This window comes from Benincasa hispida, chromosome 7 (genome assembly GCF_027475165.1).
Source record: "Benincasa hispida cultivar pf3 chromosome 7, pf3_genome.v1.1, whole genome shotgun sequence".
NCBI lineage: Eukaryota > Viridiplantae > Streptophyta > Magnoliopsida > Cucurbitales > Cucurbitaceae > Benincasa > Benincasa hispida.
The window spans coordinates 23644258-23661723 of record NC_143484.1 but is presented as its reverse complement, the minus strand read 5'-3'; the positions used below and the strand labels follow the sequence as shown (position 1 = coordinate 23661723).

The 17466-nt window shown below is 31.0% G+C and overlaps 1 protein-coding gene across 1 annotated transcript; it reads right to left on the bottom strand.

Annotated features, from left to right (window-relative positions):
- Window positions 1-395: 395 nt before the first annotated feature.
- On the bottom strand, window positions 396-4633 carry LOC120082059 (U-box domain-containing protein 11-like). Its single transcript, XM_039037279.2, has 4 exons — window positions 3984-4633; window positions 2971-3087; window positions 2458-2880; window positions 396-1728 (listed from the first exon to the last, which is right to left on the bottom strand). Exons 1-4 carry the CDS (start codon window positions 4341-4343, stop codon window positions 658-660), a joined length of 1971 nt encoding a protein of 656 aa, XP_038893207.1. The 5' UTR covers window positions 4344-4633; the 3' UTR covers window positions 396-657.
- Window positions 4634-17466: the final 12833 nt, after the last annotated feature.

Here is a 17466-nt window from a genome sequence, read left to right as displayed (position 1 = left end):
GTATTTTGAGAACTCAAAGACAAAACGCAGCTATTCTTCACAACTCGAGGTCTAGAAAAATAGTTTGACCTTATTTTCTTTTTAACCAAAACCTGAAACAAACCTTTTCATATGAAAAATGGAAAGAGACTAATGGTCAACAAGTACAAAGTTCACACGAGAGTGAACAAGAAAAGAAATTACGTTAGAGAAAATAAAGGCACCTAATTTAAACATACATCATTATGGACCTCCAAATAATGATGTTATCATTCCTAGTAACAGCAAACCATAACAGTTGAAATCAAACTGTGCAATGTTTCTTTCAGTATAATAATCTAATGTGAAAACTCAGAAGATGTTCTTACAAAAAGGCAGTGGACAAAAAAAAAAGAAAAAAAAAAAGAGTCCAAGTATTCCCAAACAGTACTTTCTTTTTGGTTATAACAGAAAAATTTGTTAAGAAAGTCAGTAAATGAATTTATACACACTTGTACAATATAATGAAGGAATGAAGTACACAGATTCAAGGAGTGTGGCCTTCATTAGCCATCCATCCCTAATTCTTTGTTATCACAAGCAAAGAGAATGAATTGAAAAATTAATTGTCAAAAGTACTCAAAAAAGTTGGAAGAAAAAGAAATATGGAAAATGATTGTTGACAAATCCACACCTTTTCTATAGCTGCTGCAGTTTTCGAAGATGCTCCAACAATGAAGTAGCCTTCCTTTTCGCTCTCTCCGTGCCACTCTTGGCAAGCTCCGTCAGTGGAATCACAGCACCGAGCCTACTTATACAAGAAAGATTTTCGGTATCTCGCTTACATAAAGCAAGCAAAATAGCAGCAGCATTTTCTTTGTTGCGAGACAATCCGGTCCTTAGAAGGTCTATTAGAACAGGAATGGTACTGGCTTTCACCATGGCTACTTTTGCTTCTTGATGGCTGGCCAGGACCGACATTATTGTGAGAGCTTCGTCGATCATGTTGTTAACGGAGTCCGTAAGCATCTTTAATAGAGCTGGAATGATCCCTGCCCTCACAGCTCTTCCCTTGTTCCCCTGATAAATGCACAAATTAAATAGTGCTGTTGCAGCATCCTTCTTTCCTCTTGAGCTTCCATTTTCAAGTAAATCCACAAGAGCTGGAATAGCACCAGAAGCACCAATGATTATCCTATTTTCATCAGCAAGAGACAAGCTAAAAAGTGTTGCTGCTGCATTTTCTCTTGCTTCCATACTTCCAACTCTAAGAACTTGAACAATGGAAGGTACTGCACCAGCAAGCATAATTAATCCCTTGTTGTTCTCATATATTGAAAGGTTTAGAATGGAAGTAACTGCATTTTCTTGTATTAAAACATCATCAGAAGTTAATAGATTAACCAATGCAGGAATTGCTCCTGCTTCAGCTATCAGTATTCTATTATCCGTGCTTCTTTTCGATAGAGATCGAAGTTCGGTCACAGATGCTCTCTGCTCTTCGATTGCATGGCTAGTTAGCTTGCGGACCAGAGTTTCAATGGCTGCCATCTCCTCGCACACATCACGGTATGATCCGTCGCACTTTTTGATCTTCCCATTGGTTAATCCCGTAGGTTGCTCGATATTGTGATTCACACACCATTGACTAATGAGACTTCGCAACACGTAATTTGGGGTGAGAGTCAAATTCTGGAGCTTCTGCTGAGTTTTGGGACAAGTAGTATTCCCACAATCTATCCATCTTTGTACATAAGATCTCTCATAAGTCTGCGTAGTAAGAAAGAGCTATTAAGAAAAGGTATAAGAGAATTCAAGTTTTTTAAACTCTTAAGCTCAAATTCATCAAGTCTTTCTCTAAAAACAAGCTCAAATTCATCTAAACACACAAGTTAAGACATACATCTTCAACTAAAGGTATGGTTGGAAATGGTTTTAAAATAGTTAAAATCACTTTTGTCATTTTCAAAATCACTATTAAACACGACATGAATCACTCAAAATTAATCTAATATTTAATATTACACTTTTAAATATTAGACTAATTTTGAACTTGACAAACATGATTTTAATAATTTCAAAATCACTCTCAAACATGCACTAAGAAGTCAAAGTATCAAATCCATCCCTCACACAAAACTGAACTAAGGAAAAACTCATCAAAAGAAATATCAGGGCCCCATTTGGTAACCATTTAGTTTTTCGTTAAAGATTAAGCCTATAGACACTACTTCCAAGTTCAACCTCCAAATTCTTCCTTTGTTATCTACTTTTTACCCATCGTTTATAAAAATCCAAGCCAAATTTTGAAAACTAAAAAAGTAACTTCTAAAAGTTTGTTTTTATTTTTGGAATTTGGCTAAAAATTTAATCATAGATGCAAATCAATATTAATGTAAGAATTAGGGAGGAAATAGACTTTATTTTCAAAAACTAAAAACTAAAAGCGAAATGGTTCCCAAGTGGAGCCCAAGTAATTTGTGGGATTTGAAATCCTACCTGGCCTGTGGAGACAATAACAGGATCTCTCATTATTTCCAATGATATGGGGCATAAAAAATCATCAGGTATTGAAACTCCATCTGGGTTCTTCCCCTGATCTCCACTCTTTCTAGCAGAGTCATCCTGTCCATCAGAACAAGCCTCTGAAGAGGATGGAAGTTTCTCAGGTCCTTTAAAAGTCAATTGATCCACACCACCATTCATTAACCCTCTACAATTTGGAAATGCATCAAATTTCACTGTAATCTCATGATCAACAATACCATTCTCCTCAACATCAAAGTTATCAACCCGGTTGTTCAAATTTAACAGATCCACATTTTTCTTCAACAACTGAGATTGAACAACAGATGGTGGAATTGCAGTCAAAGACCCATATTTTTCTGCTGCTCTTCTCAATTGAGCTCTCACTAATTCAACCTAAATAATCAAAAAAAGATTTAGATTGTGCTCAGAATTTGAAATAAGTCAAAAACTGTGGTGAATTTTCCTCTTAAATCCTATTCCTACCTGTTCTTGAACTTCCTCTGATATATCAAGGCGATCATAAGGAAGATTGCCTAATGCCTTCTCTAACTTCCATGTCACACATTGGAATTGAAACAGTATCTTCTTGGCAACTTCTTCCTTCAAAATTAAAACATAGAGAAATTTCAGAAAAAGGTCTAAACCATCCCATTATGAACATTTTTCAAAATTAGAAAAATGACCAAACATTTTAGCAAATTCCATGGACTTCAAAGTTTAAAATGATTCGTATGACCTTATATGGTTATGCAACTAAACCTTTCTGCCATATCTAATTATAAAAACTGATCAATAACCCAGAAATATAGCGATTTCCTCTTTCCTCATCCTAGATTCTTCTAACTAACACCATTTACACGGCAAAGACCACGAAGGGTAACTAAAAATAGAATATGTGAAAGCGGTGCTCCAAAATTTCAAAGTCAAAAGTTCATCACAATTGTCTGCCTGAGCGTAATTTGTGAAAATGGATATTCAAAGATGCAAAAAATTGTATATCTCAACAGATAGATATCGTTAAAGTAATACTATGAACGAAATTTTGGGTACTCCCTAAAAATCAATGAAATTATGGATCCTCTTTTTACTTTCTGTACTTCCAATGACAAAATCAACATCATCGAGGAGAAGATATAAGATTAGTAAATGAAATTCTGTAACCAAACAATCAAATATAGATCGGGAGAATCAAGAGACGGTTCATTCAATCAGTAGTTCCACAAAGCACCAAACCGAAAAACTAGGTCAAACTGAGAAATTCACCAACTAAATCCCCAAATCTGTTGCGCTAACTCAAACATTCTAACAAGAAGAAAGTGAAGTGAAGTTTCAGATGAATGCAGGTGACTGAAAATAAAGACGAACACCGTCAATTTGAGATACTGACTAATTCAGCTTTCCCCTCAACTAATTACATCAAAAAAACAAAAAAAAAAAAAAAAAAAAAAAACAAACAAACAAACAAACAAAAGAAGAAAATTAAAGAAAAAACTTACAGAAGAAGAACGGCAAGACCGGAAAGTCGAAGCTATGAAGACGAGGCGTTTAGTATCCTTTAATGCCGCTACTAAATCACAAAGCCATGGAAACTGAGACGAATCCCTAACAGTAACGGCACCACCAGAAGAAGAAGACGAAGGAGATGCATCAACAGGTCGAAATTGGACGCCATTGAAGTCCCTTATTTCCTCAAACAAATGCGTCAAAAGCACGATCCGACGAACCAGATCGGTGCAATCCTTCTTGAAAACCTCGCCAGTGTTCGTCCCCACCGACATTCGAACAACATCGCGAACAAAGTCGAGTAGAGCTAAAGCCGGAGCACTGTCGCTGTCGCCGGCGACAATTCCGGCCATTATTCCGGCGGCGATTACACAATGTAATTGGGTTTCAGTTGAGATTCTGTAACTGGGTTTATCTTGAAAAGATTGGAATTGGAAGAAATGGAAGAAATTGTTTTTGGAGAGAGAGAATCAGAGGGTGTGAACCAATAGAAAAATGAAGGAGAAGAAAACAAAGAGGATAACAGTTGGAAATAGAATAAAATGAATTGTATAAACAGCAACTATTTAATTAAGTTTTATTTTTTTTTCTCTCTCTCTCTCTTTAAATTATTATTATTATTATTGTATTGTATTTTTCTTATAAATAAGTTGTTGAATCCAAGAAATTAATATCAAGTTTATCCAACTCTAGAAAATTTGCAAAAATTAATGATAATTGTTTGATTGTTTCAAAGAAAACAAATTGTTGAACATGTAGGCATGTAATGCGGTGACTATGGACTAAATTTGTTTTAAATGTTTTTTTTAAATCAATATACTTGTTATTAACTTATTTTAAATGTCAATATAACCATAGTTTCTTATTCTATATATATAAAAAAATATATAATTTAATAGATAAGATATTAATTATCATCTTAAAAGTCGATACTATAATTTTTTTCTTTACGTTGCAGTAAAACCATTGTAACCATAGTTGATGTTTTGGATGACGTTAAAGTCCTTGTTGGGATAAAATTGAAACAAACTCCTATATATGTTTGGTTTCAATTTTGGCTCCAATATTTTATAAGTTTCAATTATATCTTCAATATTTTAAATCTCATGAGACATTTTAAAGAAAGCTATTAATATTGTTATTGTTCGAAGAGTCATTTTCTTTTCTTTTTTAAAGTACAATAGGGTGGAGAATTAGAATCACGAATCTTTTGGTCGCTAACACACTTATATGTCAATTGAGCTACGCTTACCTGGTTGTTGTTCGAAGAGTTTGGTTCGTTATTCTTTGGTTTTCATTTCTAGTATTTTATCCGCTCAACAAAATAAGATGAGTCTTTTAATGCGTTTAGAAAAGCATTTTCTTTTCTTTTCTTTTCTTTAAAATAAGTTTTAGATGAGCATTTTGATTTTTTATTATTATATATCAACTGGTTTAGGTATATACTTTCAACCAAATTAAACCAAACAAACAAAAATATATCTAGTTTTCATGGAGAAGGTATTCCATAGGAATCATTTTCATAACTATAAAGCAAATGATAAAAATAATAATAAATAATAATAATATTAGCATCCGATCATTTCATAAATCTAATGGTGTAAATTAACGATCACATCTTAAATATTTTATGAAATATCCAACAATCCTTTTGGTAAATTTTTCTTTTTCTTCTTTAATTTTAAAAAGTGAACTTGATTACTATCAAGTAACAACATGATCAAGACCTTTTGCCATTTTTCTTAACACACATTTTTTGTATAGTTTTTAAATTTTAATTTCAATTTTAAAATGTTTTTTTTTAACTAGTAGGACAAAAAGATTATTAAACAACCATAAATTAAAAAAGAGGGGAAAAAATCCTTATGTAACTTTCCTAAATATTTAGTATTTCCATGGCATGCAAAAAAAAAAAAAAACATAACATTAGCCGGCCGATGAAATGAGAGTGAGATTTTTGTTTTTTTAATTTGAATATGAGTTTGACAAATAAATGAATCCTATGTAAATATTTTTTTTTTAGTGATATATAATCTTACATTATCTAAAATATGGTTAAACTAATACACTAAAAACAAACTAAAAATGAAATCGATATTTTGTCATAAAGTTGAAGTGCTTTGATCTAATCCAATTGTCGACTTGAGAATTAATGATTCAAATTATCAAAGTATTAATAATTATATCTCTAAACATAATTGTTAATTTTTTTTTTTTTTCAGTATGTGGGTTTGGGAAATCAAATCTTGGACTTTGAGATTAATAGTACAAGTACTATGCTAGTAGAGCTCTTATCTTTTTGACAACACACAACTGCTAATATGAAGATAGTTCAGTTTGTCGACCCATTAATAAGAATACTTTTTGTATTGTAGATTTGTATCTTGTCTTCTTGTTCGAATTGTAATACTTTAAATTTAAGAAATCAAACATGTGTTTAATTATACAATACAATACAAGAACAGAACATAATTTAATTGGTCAAGATATATATTAGTAACAACTTTCTCCACAATTCATAGGTTCAAACTGAAACATAGATATTGAAGGACGTATTATCTCATTTTTTGTTAATACTTTAAGCAAAAATTAAAACATTGTTGTTCCAAACACGAAAACAACAAAAATCAACCAAGCTAAAACATGAGTCGTAAATTCAAACATATCGACGTTGATTTGAGTTATAAGGTCAAAGTAATAATAACCCCTCTTAAAGAATTTTCTCGACGCAACTAAACACATCCACAAATGTAACATAATTCAACACTCAACGGTCTGGATATATATTTTCCTACATCTCTTGCGACCTAACAATGTCATCCTTATTTGTCTTGTGTTGTTTCCAAGAATGAAGATTATTTCCACAAACCAACGTAGGTCATTTTAACATCTTTTGTCCTCATTTACATCTCTCGAGAAAATTTCCAAGACGTCATCCATCATAGGTGCTCCAAGCTGCAACCCACACTTAACGTTGAAGTTCCTATGATTACCATCGAAAAGGAAAGTACAGCTTATTGGCATAGACAAAGACAATAGCTATCGATGATCTTTTAAGTCTTTCTTAACCATAATTTCACATCTTCGAAATCCCTATAGTTTAGATTGGATCTCGGTTTGTACTTCTCTTCTATACCCTGACGTTACATGAAATCTCTCTTAGATATCGTTGTTTATACATGTAATATATATTATTGTTTTTCCATAAGCTCAACTTGGGATGAGATAAGAATTTGGATGACTTGCAAATTGGAGAAGTGAGAAGGACAGGCTGCCCCCACCCATGTTCTCTTTTCTCTATACAAAATAACCTTAGTCAGTAGAAAGCTGTTACCATTTTCCCGTTAAACTTGTCTCCTCTCCTAGTAATGTATCAATATAGATCAAAATTATTTTTGTTTAATTTACCGAATTTTAGTTTGTAACAATTTAGTCTTTATATTTTCAAATTTATAAAAATTTAGTCACCTCAGATTTTATAATTATCAATTTAGTTCTCGTACTTTACGATTTGTAATGATTAAGTCTCTATCGTGAAAAATAAATTAGAATGTCACTCTTCAAATTTCATTCGACAAATGTTTTGTGGAACTTATAATTTAAGTCAAGTAAACTTCTAAATTTCCATGAATAAATTAATCTAGGTCATTCATTATGATTATCTTTGAAAATCATCTATGTAAATATGTGTAAACTTCTTTAAATGTTGAATTTACAAAATACATGATTAGTGTAAATATATGGATGGTTTCCAAAGAAAATTTTGTTTGAGAGTCTAAATTGATTCATTTATGAAAGTTTAAGAGTTTAATTGATACAATTAAAAGTTTTACATGGAATTTTTTTTAACAGAAAATAATGGATGGTGAAAATTGATACACTTACAAAAGTTCAAGATTTAAATAGATACAAATATTAATTCAAGGTTTAAATTGATACAAGTCCTAATGGCCTATTTGGAACGTCCGGATTTTGAGGGATTTCAAATCATAATAGATTTTAAATTAATTTCGTTATTTGTTATACTAAGAAATAGAATGATTTTAAAATCTGGAGTGATTTCAAATCCTGTTTTTACTTTAAAAACTTTCTTGATTAAAATGGTCGAATTTAGCTAGATTTCAGAGGACTTAGGAGTAAATTATTTTTCTAACCTTGTCATATTCAAATTTCAATTAATACATCATAGATAAAAACCAATATTAGTAAATTCTTGACTTTATTTTCTTTTTGGGTCACCCATCCAAACACAAAAATTTTAAATATATTCATTTTAAATCTTTTTTGTTCTAAACAAGTAATTGATTTAAAATCATTTTTCAAATTTCAAATAATCTCTTTAGCTTTCTTAAATTCAAACGGAAGGTAAAATTTAGAAGTATAAATTGATGTTTTCGGAGAAAAAAAATCCTCTCCTTCCATTGCCATTTCTTTTGCTTGTTGCTGCCAACTTGAGAACACAGACAAGCACATTTATTTATAATGATGAATGACTTAAAAAATACAAACAAGTTTGTTTGATGCACACACAAAGACCAAAGCTTTAGGATTCTATCTATTTGTTAAACTTTTGTTTTTTCTTTCAATATTTACATACCTTTCTAAGAAAAATTTCCTCATTCCTTTTATACTAAATTTTTAATGGGTTAAAATACCATTTTAATATCTATAAATTCGTCATTTAATTTATCTTTCTACTTTTCGTTGTCTAATTTTAATCTCTTATCGGTACTTTGTGACTGGTTCAATTTTAATTTTTCTATTTTAAATGTCCAATTTTATTTCATGTACTTTCAATAAATCTTAAATTTAGTCGCATAAATTTAATTTTTACTAAATAATAATAATAATTTTCATATAATGATAGACATTAACTAAATTTATTGAAAGCAAGGACTAAAATTATGAATTTGAAAGTACAAGAAGAAAAGTTGAACATATGCCAAAGATGAGAACTAAAATGATTTTTTAATTTAATATTTTGTGTGCAATAAAAGACATTAGTTAATTTTTATTTAAGTTGGTTAAATGAATTTTCATGATATAGGGACTAGTTTTAAGATATATTGTGAGTGTAAAGATTAAAATTATATATTTGAAAAAGCAGGGACCAAAATAGAAAAACTAAAAGTATAGGACAAAAATGATATTTTAACCTTATTGATCATTCATCTTGTGTTATGAACTCTTAAATATTTAGGTGGTATTTGACTTACCAACATGAGTTAAGTCGAGTTGGTAAAAATTACCAACTCAATGTTGGACCCAACAACTTTAAATGTTTGTGGAGTTGAATTGGTTATACTAACTCACCCTAACTTTTCCTCCCTCCAATGTTTTCAATGGCTTCATTCGTCAGTCACTAACAGCAACTACCATTGCCTCACTTTGATGGCATACTCTAGCGACCAATTCCGGCCACCACCTTCGCATAACAAGTTCGGACTTCGACGATCACGTCTAACAACAACTCTGACAAAGACCACCTCCGATGATCAACTCCCAGTGACAACCACCTTTAATGACCAACGCCGACATTCACCTAAAGCAACCAACTCCAATGATCAACTTTGGTGACAACCAACTCTGATGGCCAACTTCGATGTTCATCTCAGACGTCCAACTCCAACCATCAACTTCATTGTTCATCTAGCTCCAACAACTAACTCTAACGATAAACTTGACCAATCATATACTAAAAGAAAAGAAAAAAAAATCGACTAGCGAAAGTGTTTTTAAAAATAAATTTGAAATAATTAGTTTATAATATTTAATAGTCGCCCTTTATAGTAATATGATAATGGGGGATTGTTTGAGAATGATCAGGTCATCCTTACATCTCTACTTGTCATAGACATCCAAAAGACCAATTAGGTTTTATTAGTCGCACCGTAGTCTAGGAAGAAGTATTGTTTGTGTCTATTTGGTTGGACCAACTAGCTTGATTATTTAATGAACAATATTTTTTTGTAAGCATGAAATTGACTCATTGTTGGCCATATCTATATTTTTTTTTTTTTATGAATATGTAAATATGTCCCTAATGACAACTCTATTTTTGTGTATGTTCAACTAATACGTTTCACAACTATTAAAGTATGTTATAAAGTTGTTGATTGCATAAATAATAGTATTTTGTTTACATGAGGTGCAATAGTTACATGTAGAAAATTATAAAATATATTTTTATTTATTGAGTTAACATCTTAAATGAGTGTTAAGAGTTTGAAAACTATGTGTAGTTGAATAGTGGAACAAAGAGTTAAGAAAAAAAAAACAACAAATCAAAAACACAATAATAATAATGATAACAACAACAAAAATAACCCATAAAAATGCATTTTTTTAGGTTACAAAAAACTGCATCATATGAACAACCTAGACATTGAATTATTATTTATATTTTATTTAATACTTTTGATATAATTTTATTACTATACAATTTTATCCTTTTCATGACATTTTAAGTAGGGGTTTAGTCAATTAATTGTGAAGTATGAGTGTCATTAGCGTTTTATTTGCGAGGCGCTAGTAAAGACTTCCTTTAGGTTGTTTGAGAAATTAAGTTTTGACAATGAATTGAATTTAGCGTTTGAGCTTTTTCTTTCAAGGTTAGCCAAAGAGCTTCTTGAACTTTGTAATTCATGTATTGAGTTGCATGCCAAGATCATTCAAGTAGATTGATAATCCTATCTTATGGAATGTTTGAATCTTGGCCTAGGGAACTTGTTCTTTGTCTCAAGATATTTGATATTATAGCAACATGTCTAGATATTTAATATTATAGCAACATGTCTAACCCAATCCTTAGGGTTGAAATAAGTTGATTTGGGATTTTTAGTGAATGAGAATAAGGGGTTCTCATCCCAAAGGGTTTCTAATTTCAATTGCTAGGGTTTTCGTATTATTGCATTAAATATTCATAGCTCAACAAAACTCAATTCTACACTTCAAACACCGATTTCTAAAACTAACTCAACTTAACTTTGCACCCCAAATACAGATAATTATTATCAACTTACCTCAACTCTGCACTCCAAACACAGATAATTATTACCAGCACAGACAATTATTACTCATAAATAATTATTATCAACTCAACTCAACCCAACTCTGCATATCGATGCACACTTAGGATTTATGTATTTCCTTAATCTTTACATTAAAAATTATGTTAATCATTCCTATCAAATTTCATTAATCATGGAACAAAAGTTGGATCAATTTCGAAACTCATATTTATATGAGACTTCAAATACTAGGCAATGTGAATGCCAACTCAAGTAAGGACTTGTTTGGATTAACAAGAGAAAAAATGTTTTTCAGAAACTGTTGGATTTTATGTCCTAAAACTCGTAGTTTGTAAATTAATAAACATATTCTATTTTGTTTTTCGATAAAGTTGTTATTGAAATTGTAATCTTGAATCCAATAAACTAAGGTCCTGAGGCTATTTAATATAGTTTGAACTTTATGTAGTGACATAAAGGTAGATCAAGTTCAAATATATAGGCAAAATGGTCTATAGTACATGAATAAGGTTGGACGCCTTATTCTGGGGACACTATGGAAACGGTCCACTTTGTAGTTAGTACAAACGATGTGATCCTAAACCATTCATGTGGAGACATGAAAGTGGGGGCATCCTATGTAAAGAGTTTACATAAGACTGAACTATGAAATAATCACTTTTTATGTTCTAAATGTCGTTTTATGTATAAAACTGACTATTTCGTTAATTGATGACCTAGGTAACTTAATCTTAATCCTGAGCTAACTATGAACTCCTGTTCACTCAGAATTATCTTTAGATCTGCATAGGTGAGGGCAGCTCATCATCGCTGGCCCAATAAGCCTCCTATTTCAGGGGTAAGATCAAGTGGATAGTTGGGAACATAGGGTGCAAGACGGAATTCACTCCTACCCGTTATAGGGATAGTAGATAGGTTGTTTCCTTTAGTACTGAATCCAGATCTTGAACAACGGGCCCCACCCTCTCCTTGGCCCGAGAGGGGTTTGGTTTATAGGTTGGACCATAAACCAATTGTTCATTAAAAGATCAATAGAACTTAAGGAACAAGATGTAGTCTTGGGGGTAAAACGATTTTTATGACCCAGCCGAGATTACGAACAACCTGTGAAGGATTAGCTTATTGATTATGGTTATATCAGATGGACATAAATATATCTATAGTGAGGGAGTGCAACTACGGGACTATAGTGGAATGACCCGTTAGTTAACGAATGTTGATTAGCTCCGTCTAAAGAGTTTAGCCAGCTAATCTCGGATCGTTAGAGCCCATGATCTATAGGTCCATTAGGTTCCCCAACTAGCCCATATGGAATAAACTTAGAATAGTATGATAGAATAATTCAAATTGTTCGAATTAGGTAAAGAGAGAGAAACCGACAAGTATATGTGATATAGTGATCGGTTTTTCAGTTTAGAGATATAGCTTTAATATTTAAATGTGATTTAAATATCAAGAATATGAATATGTTCATATTCGGAAGCTCGGAAATAATGGAAATGGTCAAAGATGTAAAAAATCGACTTTAAAAAGTCAAACTTTGACCGACCTTATATTCAAATGTGATTTGAATTTCGAGAAAATGAATGCGGATTCATGCTCGGGAGGTCAAAATTAGTCAACACGGGAAAAATCATAAAAAGTCAAAATGTTGATTTCTAGGTCAAAGTTTGACTTTGACAAAATAACTATTTTGCCCTTTGATTAAAATTAGTGGGAAAATCCAAACTTTTGTTGGATAATTTCACTAACAAAATAGTGGGCTAGGTGTTGGCTTATAGTAAAGACATTAAGCCCACTAAGATAGTGGATTATAGGTGTTGGGTTTTTATGGATTTATTTCATGCAATTGTTGCATGATTTTTTTTCTATAAATTGGGCTTTCAATTATAGATGAAAAACTTTTGCCCATTTTGTCAAAATTGTTTTCAAATTTGGGCTGAAAAAAAAAACACCATTTTGAGGAAAATTCAAAACCCAAAACCCAACCCAAAGATCCATTTCTTTTTCCATCTCTTTCTCTCTCTCTTTTCTTTATCCATCGGGTCCCACAACCCGATTCTGAGTCTAGAGGATACTAGGTCAACTCTAGTGGTGGTCCGAAAGAGTTTGGGTCGAGATTCAGCGAGGAAAAGCGTTTTTCGGGAGCTACAAAGGTTGTATTCCATCCCTTTTATTTACTGTTTTTTCCTTCATTTGCATGCTAATTTCCTTTTAATAAGTAATTAGAGTGTAATTAGATCCTTATTTCGCTTGTATGTCTCGAGTTCCACCAAAAACGTCATTTTTATTTAAATTTTTTTTATAAAAATTATTTAAAATAAACTTTGAAAGTGTTTCAAAAGCTATTTTGAATGGTTGCCAACATTTCCATTTTTTCCAAAGTGACTTATTTTTAAAATTAAATACTTGAAAAATTATACCAAACACACCCTTAATGAGCAAAAGATATATATCAAATCACGTTTTTATTGAATGAAATATGATAATTAGGTATAATAATTTCTTTTCTTTACAAAGTCCACGGGTTAAAATAAAAAAAAATGTAATTTTGGTCTCTATGATTTGAAGCTCATTTAAAATTGGACAATCAAGTTTCGATTGCACAAATGGTTAAATAAATAACAATTTGTTGGTGGTGACCTTTTTTTAAAAATACTTATTATCGTAATAATTTTAATCAAAATATATTAATAAATAATAAATAATAATAAATGTTCTCTCTCCCCTCCTCTCCTCCCACTTTTTTCATTGAAATTTTTGTACGGATGATCATAGTCGATTGCACAAATGTCAAATAACCCAGATTCTAAAAACAATGATCAAAACTAACATTTTGCTTTCATCACATATCATTGATCAACATTAAATTGTCCATTATTCGCGATCGGGTGTTCTCACCCTGTTGTAAATTAACGAGACACTAACACGATTTCACATTTGGAAAAATTCATAAGATTACAAAAATTTAACAATAGGGGGGAATTTCTATCTTTATAAAAACCATGATGGGTGCGAATCTGCGACTACCAATAGGCTCTAATTAAGGAGAATTAAATATTAGATGGTACTTTATGACGTAAGCAAAATATTAGTTTTTATTGTTTTCAAATTTAGGTCATCTAAAAAAAAGTTTTCTTCCTCATCTTCAACCCTTCCCTAGCTTAGTGCTAGTGAAATTCAGTGGCGAATGATGGTGCCCAATCATGGACACCATCTTGTTCTTTTTATTCTCATTCATCTCCTTCATCTAAAAAGTACCATATCTCTTCTTTTTCAGAATGTTACAATTTTACTATTGAGATTTGTGCTTTATTTTAATTTGATCCATAAATTTTAACTATAATGATAATGTATATTAATTAATTTAATATAATTATTATGGAGATAATAGTCAAATTTTGTGATGATTTCACATCTATGTGAAAACATATCAAACAAAAAGTTGGTTAAAAAATTAAAGACTATTGAATTAATAAGCTAAAAGTGAAGAACTAAAAGACATGAAAGATTAGTAGTGAATTTGAATAGTTCATTTCAGCACTTGACTTTTTAAGAAGCACATATAAATTTTCTACCTGCCAATCAATGTGTTCTTACAAAATATGAGGCTTTTGCATATAAGAACAAACAAGCTTTTCTTATCAATTTTTGTTCTCACTCTTATAAATTATATTGGAAAAATTTACTATTAATGAACCTATACACAAAGTGACAAAAGAGAAAGTATACCTACAAAAGAGAAAAAAAAAAAAAATGAATGTGAGCTAATAATTCTATTCAACTTATCTAGAATTTTTGTTTTGTAAGGATGACATTATTAAAAAAGAAAAAAAAGATCCGACTTGTTTTTTCAAAACAAAGCTTTCTAACTTTTTGTTCGCTTCATCAAGCCGTTTTTTAGGTTTTTTTTCTTTTCTTGCCCTTGTTCTAGTTTCAACTTACACTTTCTTGCTCTTGTTTTAGTTCTTAGCTCACTTTCTCACTTTCTAGCTCTTGCTCTCTAGTTGTAGCTTTAATTCTAACTCACTTTCTTGCTATTACTTTATAGACTTGGTTTGTTTAATTAGCGTCTGAAAATTCTTTGCTTGTTGCCACTAAACGTCACATGTTGCCAAAGGAAGAAGAAACAACGCCATTTATTGTCGTCGGGGGCAAAATACAGAGAGGAAAATGTTGTTGTTGTTGTCTGGGATGAAAGAAGATGGGAGGAAGAAGGGTGGATGGAGATTCAGAAAGGGAAATAGAACGGGAGTTGAGAGTGAGGAAAAAAAAAAAAAAAAAAGAAATATTGAATTTTTTTTTAAAAAAAATGTTATAAAATCCTAGGTCAATTATATTTTGGCCCATTTAAAACTTTGTGCCTTTGATTCACATATTTTATACCGTTAAGAATTCAAATTTTTGGAGTTAAATGTATTTGGTTTAACTTTTTAAGTATTTAATTTTGAGAATAAGTTATTTTGAAAAAAATTGAAGTGTTTGACAACCATTTAAAATAACTTTTAAAATACTTTTAAAGTATATTTTAAACTCTTTTGATAAAAAGAATTTAAATAAAAATAATTTTTTTAAAAAAATATTTTTCTAGTCAATAGGCATTAAATAATAAGTAGTTATAGGTTTAGGGTCAAGAGATACAAGTAGTAAACTATTAAAAACAATTTTGGTTTGAATACTATGCCATCATTTGGTTATCATGTGGTTTTTTGTTTTTGATTTTTTAAAAATTAAACCTATTTCCTCTCCATTTCTTAGAATAATTTGTATCTTTTTTAAATACAATAGTTAGATTCTTAACCAAATTCTAAAAAAAAAACAAGTTTTTAAAGGCTTTTTTTAGCTTTCAAAGCTTGGCTCGGTTTTTTAAACTATTGGTAAAAAGTAGATAACAAAGGAAAATTTTGGAGGTGAAAGTAGTGTCTATAGACTTAATTTAAAAATAAAAAAAAAATCAAATGGTTACCTATACATTTTACTTTTATTCATTTTAGTTACTATACTTTTGAAATGTTCAGTTTGGCCCTTGTATTTTTTATTTTGGCTCCATTTGGTTCTTATACTTTCAAAATGCTCATTTTAGTTCTTGTACTTTTAAGAAATGACTATTTTGAAAGTATAGAGACCAAATTTAACCAAATTTAAAAGTACATTGACCAAATTGAACCAAAACTAAATAAATATAAAAGCCAAAGTAGAATTTAAACCAAATGTAAATTTAATAAGAATTTAAATATAGTCTTACTAACAAAAAGTTTCTTTTTTATTTTCTTCTTAAGACACTCTTGATTTGCTTATTGCAAGTGTTATTGAGTGATTTTGGACCAAAATGTATAATTGGAAAAAAAAAATAATAATAAGGTTTAGGCCCAAAATAGCATCCTAGGCTCAGAATGGAGCAAGGGAAGAGGGTTAGACTAGGTTAAAATCGAAATTGGCATGCTCGACCTCAGCCTCGGCAATCTGAGCAAAGTAACTAAAGTGGCATGTCCTGCGAATGCTCCGGCCACCAAAGCATCATCCTAGGTCCATGAGCCTAAGGGGGAGATGCTCGACCATGGCCAACGCTGAGGCTGATCCTAGCAAAATAGCTAGGGCATGTCCCACACATGCTTCGACTCAAAGCATCGCTCTAGGTCTATTTTGGGCCTAAAGGGAGCCAAGGCCAACCCTAGCCAAACATGAAATTGGACACGACCATCGGTTCGATAAGTTATTTAATTATTCTAAGGCAACTCTGAAACCCTAAGGACCAACCTAGGTCAACTTTCTGTATAAATATATAATTATAATTTCATATGAGGTAAGTTGAATCCTACTCTCAAACTTCCACATTCTTTTAGTCTCTGACTTATTGGAATATGTATGGTAAGCACCACATCGGTGTACAGATTTTTTCTTTTGCAGACCACATTCTTCTCCTCTTCAAATAAATTCATTGTCGGTGTCATGTAAAGGTCAAGTATACTTTTCCTATCCGAAATTTGGTATCAACCACAAGTATTTTCTTACCTTGTTCAAAATATCAAAAAAAAGAAGAAAAAATGTGCCGAGGCCAAGAGGCAACAATAACTTGACAAAGAAAAAAATTATGTAGGGATCATTTACATACTCATAGTGGAACGGAAATTACAAACTATGTTTTAAGTTGCTTTAATTATTGCTATAAACCTGAATAATAGCTTAAACTATGTGATTGACAAGATCAAAATTTGAATCTTCCTTCCACATGTCTATTGAACTAAAAAAATTCTACAATTTTATCATGGAAAGGTGAACATTGTTCACTTGTTAGGTAAAATTCTTTGCTTAATTATCATTATTTTGATCTTTCTATTTTGATGTTTGTTTAATTTTAATTCATATACTTTTAAATGTCTAATTTTATTTACAGTATTTTTAATAAATATTAAATTTAGTCCATCATCTCTTATTAGTTTTGTTA

Excerpts from the sequence above, each read along its gene's own strand:
- LOC120082059 (XM_039037279.2), bottom strand. The coding sequence starts at position 4,343 with ATGGCCGGAATTGTCGCCGGCGACAGCGACAGTGCTCCGGCTTTAGCT. Across the intron at positions 3,088-3,983 it reads GGTCTTGCCGTTCTTCTTCT|GAAGAAGTTGCCAAGAAGAT; the intron begins GTAAGTTTTTTC and ends TTAATTTTGAAG. Across the intron at positions 1,729-2,457 it reads TTATTGTCTCCACAGGCCAG|ACTTATGAGAGATCTTATGT; the intron begins GTAGGATTTCAA and ends CTTACTACGCAG.